The 8,480-nt window shown below is 32.6% G+C and overlaps 3 protein-coding genes across 3 annotated transcripts in view; 1 reads left to right on the forward strand and 2 right to left on the reverse strand.

The window, feature by feature from the left end:
- Nucleotides 57–3,715, forward strand: LOC107626060 (F-box protein At2g27310). The gene is made up of 2 exons (XM_016328841.2): nucleotides 57–353; nucleotides 2,494–3,715. Exon 2 carries the CDS (start codon nucleotides 2,510–2,512, stop codon nucleotides 3,632–3,634), a length of 1,125 nt encoding a protein of 374 aa, XP_016184327.1. The 5' UTR covers nucleotides 57–353; nucleotides 2,494–2,509; the 3' UTR covers nucleotides 3,635–3,715.
- On the reverse strand, nucleotides 4,244–4,696 carry LOC110269317 (antifungal protein ginkbilobin-2-like). Its single transcript, XM_021117083.1, has one exon. It carries the CDS (start codon nucleotides 4,694–4,696, stop codon nucleotides 4,244–4,246), a length of 453 nt encoding a protein of 150 aa, XP_020972742.1.
- Nucleotides 7,919–8,480, reverse strand: part of LOC107627909 (aluminum-activated malate transporter 14-like) — a 4,618-nt gene continuing 4,056 nt past the window's right edge. The window contains exon 6 of the mRNA XM_016330719.2: nucleotides 7,919–8,418. Coding sequence (XP_016186205.1) covers nucleotides 8,017–8,418 — 402 coding nt within the window. The 3' untranslated portion in view covers nucleotides 7,919–8,016. The remainder of the gene's footprint in view (nucleotides 8,419–8,480) is intronic.

The raw sequence follows: 8,480 nt of genomic DNA on the forward strand, positions 1-8,480 counted from the left end.
CATAAAAATAAGTAAATAAATAAATAAATAAAATTGTTGTCACAATAAATGGAAAGCATAGTTTGCACGGCATTCACTGTAAATCGTTGACCTCAGAAAAACAATCTCATGTGGAAAGAAAAGAAGGGTTTAGAACAAGAACGTGAACTCACAGCATTCTACCTTCAAAATCGATCGTGACCCTTCAACCGATCCTTCAAACTACTCGTCAACTTAGCTCAAATCCCCTCTTTTCCTATCTGGGTTCCCTTCAAAATTTGATTTTTCCAATTCAATTCACCTGCTCCTCCTCCTATTCTGCCTGCTCTGTTTCCCCTGTTTCTGTTTGATTCACAGCATGTTTTGATATTTAGGTAAGTAAACACTTCTTTCTCTTTCTCTTGTGCTCTTGATTGTGCTGAATTTGGCATTGTTTTTGTTCACTGTCTCATTTTTTAGTTGCATTTCTCAAGTTTGTTTCTTTATATTTATTCCTTTTTGTTTCTATTTTCGGTTTTATTTTGGATTAATGGCAATATTTTTTCATTGATTTATGGTTGTTTCTGTGAAAGGGCTTAACTTTCTTCTGTAATAATCGTAGTAAAGGGTTGCAAAATGTTTATGAAGATTCTATTTTATGAACTAATGTATGTTGAGTTGTGAGCTGTGTTTGTGACCCACACATTTCATTAGTAGTTTCGATGCTTTTTTTGAGTTTATCATTGGCTTCTCTGAACAATAGTACAATATTATAGGAATTTTTGAGTTAGAGTTTGTTAGATGAAATTGGGAATTCCAGGAATGAAAATTAGTACTACTGAATTTTTGCTCCAATAAGAATTTACTATTTAACGCTTGAAATTCATTTCATTTTTTTCATGTTTCACACTTAAAAAGACCTAGATCATTTTAAGCGCCGAATTTCGCTTCAAGTAGGCCCTAGGATTCTTGGAACGTTTGGATTCCAAGAGGATATCTAAATCGATAGATCATAGATGATTGTTATGGAACTTTCCTAGTTTGTCTACTATGCTTCATAAGTTCATATGTTCTTGCTACTTGCTAGTACAGTCATGGTTAGGAACATCGAGCATTGAGCGCCTAAATTAGTTATTATAATCACTCATTCTATGCAATAATTTTCTGTTTCCTCTTAAACCCTGCTGTATGTGATACCAAATATTGTTACCAATTTAGTTTGTAGTGAAAACACTCTTCCTATCTTAACTGTATTACTTAGCTTATTCCTTAGTTGCATAAGAACAAGTTCTGATAGAGCTTCATGTCTTTGTTACTCGGCAATAGTAAACATGTTGCAAGATTCCCATGCAGATCTTTTGTAATTACAGTATCTGTTACTGCTGGTTTCCATTCATTTGATTCACAGTGAAGAACCCTTTTTGAATAATATTGTTATTTGGGATTGGCAATACCCCTATTTTGGTTTCTTGGGATGCTATAGCCTATAGGCCATGTGCTGCTTTTCCCAAAGGCCTGTTTGGTAATCGTCATGAGACAATAATACCGAGACACAACACATGTTTGGAGAAGGATATAGATACAAAAGTAGGCAAAATATTTCCGGACAAAATTTGTCAAATTTCTGTCAACTCAGAAACCGGGGATAGTAGAGATAGGGACAGGGACCTTTTCTTTTTCCGTCCTGTCTCTGTCTCTATTGTCTCAATGTTTCTGAATATTTTGTCCTAAGACATTTATCAAACACAATTTAGAATTTATATTACCCCTTTTGCCATCCCAATCTTTAGAAAGAACTCATTTGTCTTGGCTGTGAATTATAATATATACTTTAGGGAGTGAGTGGAAATTACATGAGATGAGCACTACATCCTGATTTTTTTTTTCCTCATAAATTTTCTGTATGTTGGGAAACCTATGTTTATAGGAACGTAAGATTAGATTTGGAGTATCTCTGAAGAAGTTATTTTGATATTCTAAGTTCTAAGATGTTAACTTTGGATTTGCGGATATTCACTTGATCTCCCCTGTGTTGTGTAGGTATGTATGCATGTTTTTAGGAAACTTTCTTTCATAATTTGGCCATGGCATGTGTTAGAAATGCTTGGAAAATGATGTAAATCTCTTGGTCTGATTGATGTTTCTATTTCAAACCCTTAAGTTCCAATGACGGTATTAAGCTATGTTCATGCTATTATAATGCTATGATGTTGAGGTCTTATGATTACAAGATGGGGATAACTATAGACTATAGTTACAAAATTTTTCGCTTAAATTTTATGAAACACATATATAGTAAAGTAAGCATAATTTTACAGGCATATACATTCCTGAAGTCATTATCAAAATTTGGATTGAGATAGTTGTTTGCTTTTTTTTTTTATCAGATAAACTAAGTCCCGATAGTCCTACCTTTATATGCCTGATTATCAACTAATAAATTTTTAGTTAATTTTTTTTATTATTCAAGAGAATGCAGGTTCTTTCATTTTTCTGTTATTATTATTATGCAATTTGATTGTGTTCCTTTGACAGGCTGCGGATTATAGCAATGTCAGTCGTGCCGGTTGATAGCATCCCTTCGTTGAATAGTGATCTCTTCTACGACATATTACGACGTCTTGATGGCCCTACCCTGGCTAGTGCAGCATGTACCTGTGCAGCTTTTTGTTCCATTTCAAAAGAAGAAAGTTTGTGGGAAAATGTGTGTTCATCTGTGTGGCCTGCAACCAACAGGGAAGATATCAAAAGCTTAATATCATCCATGGGGGGATTCAGAAAGTTTTATGCGGATTGTTTCCCACTTATAGTAAACAAGGAAGTTGCGGATTATCAAGAGAAGAACTTTCTTGAGTACCCGGATGATTGGACCGAGGCAGAATACTATGGTGATATGAATGAGTTCGAAAGCCTCTCTCCATCGGATTTCGTCTCTATAGTCGATATCAGATTCAAGGATAAGGCAATCTGCTCGAAAGTTCAATGGGGTGTCGGAGTTCCAAATGCTAATGGATATGATGGTTGGTTCTACAACTGCCCCTTTAGGATTGATCTCCTCACATATAGAGATGACGATAACAATGATGGTGTGGTTACCCTCTCAGTATCCGATGGTTTGCCACCGATTACATCAATGGAACGAGAAAGGAAAGATGGGAAACTTTGGCAAGAGCTTTTCGACGGTCTCCAATTAAGTTGGATCATGGTGAACCGTAAAATGAAGCAAGCTGCCAATCTTGCTAGCTGGAGACCTCTTGGCGGCCAAAGGCATTGGCCGACAGATAATGATTTCGTGATCAGGTTTGGCTCCGTTCTCCCTGCAACAGACATTCTTCCTTCACAAGTAGTAGAATGCATCCTTATAATGAAGTTTAGAGTGGTTAACACCGAAGAAGATGGCGTTGGAACGAAAGTTAAGCTAACCGAGTTAAGCATGCAATTGGAAGACATGGAAGGTGCTCATGTTAATGGAAGGAACAGTTTGCTTATTCTGAAGGAAGCACTTAGCTGTAGAAGGAGCAAGAATTATAGTGAAGTTCTTGAGTCTTGTCATTTGTACTCAAAAGTGCAGAGTGAGTTGAAGGAAGAGAAGATGAGGAATGAGAGTAGGTTGGATAGGCTTTGTATTCTAAGTGGCATTGCTGCTTTTATGACATTTTGGTACTGTGTTTTGTGAAATTATTATTATTATTTTGCCACTCTTCCATTTATACTATAATGAGCTAATAATATTGCTCATCAAGATGATCAATTTTAGCATATGCTCTTTTTTTTTTTTTGTGGTAAGGTATATATGATATTCACAATTTTATAAATCAAATGGACAATTTTTTCTTATCCATAATTCAATCCACATTTAAAAATATTTTGGACTGATCATTTTATATACCATGTGAAATGTGATCAACTCACTGTTGGGAGAAGTTCTACTAATTAGTAATTAGAGTTGTCACATTTAGTAAGAAAGTTACCCACAATTTTTTCAAGATATGAGTTCATAATGTGAGACTTTGTACATTCAAACTTGAAATAAAAAATATAAAGATTTTTAAGCCATTAAGCCCAAACTAGATAAACAAATAGAAATCAGAATGAGACTCAAGAAATGAATATGGCAAAACAATAATTTGAGTTGATATGGTCAACAAAGTAATCATTTAATTTATTATTATTTGTGGTACACATTACACAACCTCCTTATCCTTACAAAAGAAGCCTTAGCTTCTTCTATAATTGTAGGAAAAAGTTGTAAACCAAATCAAAGTTCTAACACTTGCACAATCAATTAATCATCAAATGGGTATTGTTCATACCTAATTGTACAATCATGAAGAACAGAACGAGCCCCTATTCTTTTCTCACATGAACTCAACATAGTAGTTTTTGCAACACCAAGACATGCTTTGCAATCAGAGGATGTTAGATTCGTCTTCTTCTTCAAGTTGTTGTTGTTGTTGTTGCAAGCAGCATGTCCATATGCAAATGCATTAGGGTAAGGTGAAATATTGTAGTAATCATAGTTTTTTTGTGTTGGTGTTACTTCCTCTAATTCTTCAAGAACATAGGATAAACTAATTGCAAAAGGGTCCCCAGAAGTGTATACACCAGAATTGCATAGAATAGTGGTGATGTTTGTGTTGGGAACACACTCACAAACACTACTACTCCATAATAATATTAAGCACAATATCAAACTAATTGTTATTGATGCTGCAAAGTTTGAAGCATTATTGATCATTTTTGCTATGATCTTTGATGACTTTTTTTTTGTTGTGGTTGTGTGTGTATAGGTTTTGTGAGTCTTATTATTTTGTCTATATTGGATATTTAATAGCCACTAGCTTTTGTTTTTTTTTGTTAGTTTAATTTTTTTGTTGTCCACGATATTTTTTGGTCCGACAGGTTAATAATTAATCTGTCGCGAATTTGAGTTCCATTCAATGATGTCGCTAGCTAATGAGTTGCTACATGCACAATGAAAAATTTGAATTCCCAACACTTATTTAAGTAGATCATTCGACCAACCCAAGTTGATTTTGTTAGCTTAATTAATAGTGGATTCTTCCATTAACTTTTAATTAAATATATGAAGGCCGGCCTTAATTTCCGAATGCATACAAAAGACATATGCTATACGCCTAAAGAAAATTATTAGTTTAATTTTGCATAATGTCCATTCATCTATACACACAAGAAAATATTTTCAGTTAATAATTTATCCATATATCATTGTTTAAGGTAATTTTATAACTGAATGATAATAATTGGAAAAACTACCAAAAGTACTCATGAAGTTTACGAACGCTGACAAAAATACCCATAAACTAAGGAAATTAATGCTGTACTCATGAAAGATGGGTTCCGTATGATAAAAGTATCCAAATCCTAATTTTTTGTTAATTTTTTAATAAAATTCCTAAACTACCCCACCCTAACCACATTCTACTGTCACTTCCTCTCTTCTCTTCTCTTCTTCCTCTCTCCTCACTTATCTCTCAAAAATCCTCACAGAGTCACTGAAACTCTCCTCCTACCTCCTCATTGCCGTCCGCCACCCACCTACTCCATTACCGCCAATCTCTTCCCTTCTCACTGCTTATCCCTCTCACTATTAAGGTGACTACAACACCTTCATCGCACACATGTGACCCAACCTGAGGAGAATGCTGCCGTGGCGCGCCTGCCGAGAAGAACATCGTCGTGGCGCGTCTGACCCAGCCGAGGAGAACATTGTCGTCGCACACGGCACACCTGAGAAGAGAGAGGCGTCGTGGTACTCTTGCATGCAGAAAACGGGTTTGGTAAAGAGAAATTAGAGAAGAAAGGGAGGCGACACTGTGAATAGAGGTTTTGCCATTAACGATGTTACAGTCCGCCGACAAAGAAAAATGTATTTCTTTTTTTTTAAATATTTTTATTTTATTTTTCTTCTTTTCAGAAAATGATTTAGTTACTACTAAAATGATACTGTTCTTTTTTTTTAAATCTGCTTCTATTTTTTATGAAGGTTGAGATTGATTTACAGAAGATCCAGTTGATGGCTACTTCTACTTCTGATTTTTGCTGAAATAAATTTTAAATTGGATGAATGGATTTGTTGATTTTTTATGGTTGATGGCTTTTTCTATTTCTAGTTTTGCTAAAGTGAATTGAAATTGGATGAATGAATTTGAAAATTTTTATGTTTTGAGTATTTTTTTGTGTTTGATTAATTTAGTTTGGGTATGGTTTATAAACTTATGAGTGAATCGGTTGAGGTCCGATCCTCTACCACCGCCACCACTACCATTAATTTCGGTCTGGTTTGTTGTAGGAGTAGTTTTGGACTACATGGTAAGAGTTGGTGCAAATTGAGTTATGAAATGTTAAAAAAGTGAGTTGAGGTTGAGTGTATGGTAGTTTAGGAATTTTATTAAAAAATCAACAAAAATTTAAGATTTGGATACTTTTGTCATACGAAACCCATCTTTAATGGGTACAGCGTTAATTTCCTTAGTTTATGGGTACTTTTGTCAGCGTTCGTAAACTTCATAGGTACTTTTGGTAGTTTTTCCGATAATAATTTATAATATTTCAATTTTCCTGAATAGCATTTCCTTTCTATCCAATAAAAATCAGATAAAAATCCACTTCAAATCTATTTAAGATATGCACTTGCTTGTATCACTTTATTTTAGCGTAATGCTAGGTAGACAAAAAAAAAAAGCAAGAACTTGCCTTATTTAGCATTCATTAATTGTCGCAACAATTAATGAATGCTAAATAAGGCAAGTTATGGCTGTTTTTAGCTAATTTTCTTTGGTTACCAAACATTTCCGTTATTTTAAACGTACAAAAGTTCGTTGTAACGAACGGAATACACAATTTACGGTGAAAACTCAGGTATAGTCAACTTTGTAGTTAAGAGCTGTTAAATAATTTCAATGATTTGACTAAATTTTTATTTAATGACTCTCAGTTATCAACTTCATGTGAAATTGACTGTACCTGAGTTTCCACCAAAATTTATATAAGTGCCTTTGACTTGTATTTTTATTTTCTGTTTTTAATTTTTAGTAGTTTTTATTTTTAATTTTTTATAAAAAAATAAAATAAGAGTAAAAACTAAAAAAAATAATTTTTTTATTTTTTTTAAAAAATTTTAAAAACAAAAAATATTAAAAATAAAAATAGAAATAAAAACACAAATTAAACGCATTCTAAAATTTATATATACATTTTTGGAAAATTGCGACAGTTTATATAGAAATTTGTGACGGTTTTAAATATTTTTATCATTACATCTTTCTAGAATTCTTTTTTTTTTAATATCTTCTTTTTTTATATCCTTAAAGCAATAACTAATTAAAGCTCTAAATAATTTGAAGGAATTATATATAACTCAACGATCGTACTTTAGGGATATAACAACTAGATTCATATATATTTAGATTTAAGGACAGTAGTTTACTTGGCTCATTTCACCTTATAAAAGTGACTATTCATTTAGATTACCCACTCAAGGATAATGAAAAACACATTGGTTCCAATTTCATATGCTAAAAATAATGGCAAATTAAAAAGCTAATATAGCATATTATTATGTGCATAGTACTTTTTCCAATTTAATCAACATATATAGTAAAGTTGCGTTTAGAAGGAACTGAGATTAAGAGATAGAAATTAGAAAATATAAGTTGAGAGATAATTAAAGACTAAATTAAGACTTTGTATTGTATTGATATAAAATGTACTGAACTAAATTATGTCTAAATATCATATTTAGTTTAAAATAAATATAAAAATTAAGGGATAGATTTAAAATAAAAGTTAAATAAAAAGATTGAAATTTAAAAAATTAATTGAAAATAATTTTTTAAAAAAATGTTATTAAAGTTTCAATCTCAAATTTTAAAAATTTCAGTCTTTTTTCTCCATTTTTTAAAAATATATTAAAGGTACTGAAATTTGTGTCCAAAAATTAAAATTTCAATTTCAATTTCTTCTCCACTAAATACAATATTAAATTTCAATTTCTCAATTTTCAGTAGTATCTGAAAACAAACACTGACTAAGAAACTAGAGTTGAATATGTGTAGGAAAGCCAGCAATATCTCCAAGTTGTTCCACCACTTTGGTCAACTCCTCTACCTTGTTCACAACCTCCTTGAGCAAGAACAAGAAGCTAGCAGTTGCAAGTGATGCATCATCATCATCATCATAACAATTATTATTCTCATCATTATTATTAAGCATTGATGTTGATATCTTCTTGGATGTGGAAATAATCATCTTAACCACCATGCTTATCTCTGATCTTGATGCCTTTAACTTAGTTGAGATTTGAGAAGCATGAATCTTCCTCATTTGTTTCATGCTTTCTCCAAGTTCCTTTAGACTCCACACAATATTTGACCCAATTGCTTCAAAACATGGTTCAATTACTTGGATTGTTTCACTCCATGATTGCAATTCCATGGGCTACAAATTTAACACCATTCAACCCAAAATATATACTAAGTCTATTATATCGTTTTTTTACA

This window comes from Arachis ipaensis, chromosome B02 (genome assembly GCF_000816755.2).
Source record: "Arachis ipaensis cultivar K30076 chromosome B02, Araip1.1, whole genome shotgun sequence".
NCBI lineage: Eukaryota > Viridiplantae > Streptophyta > Magnoliopsida > Fabales > Fabaceae > Arachis > Arachis ipaensis.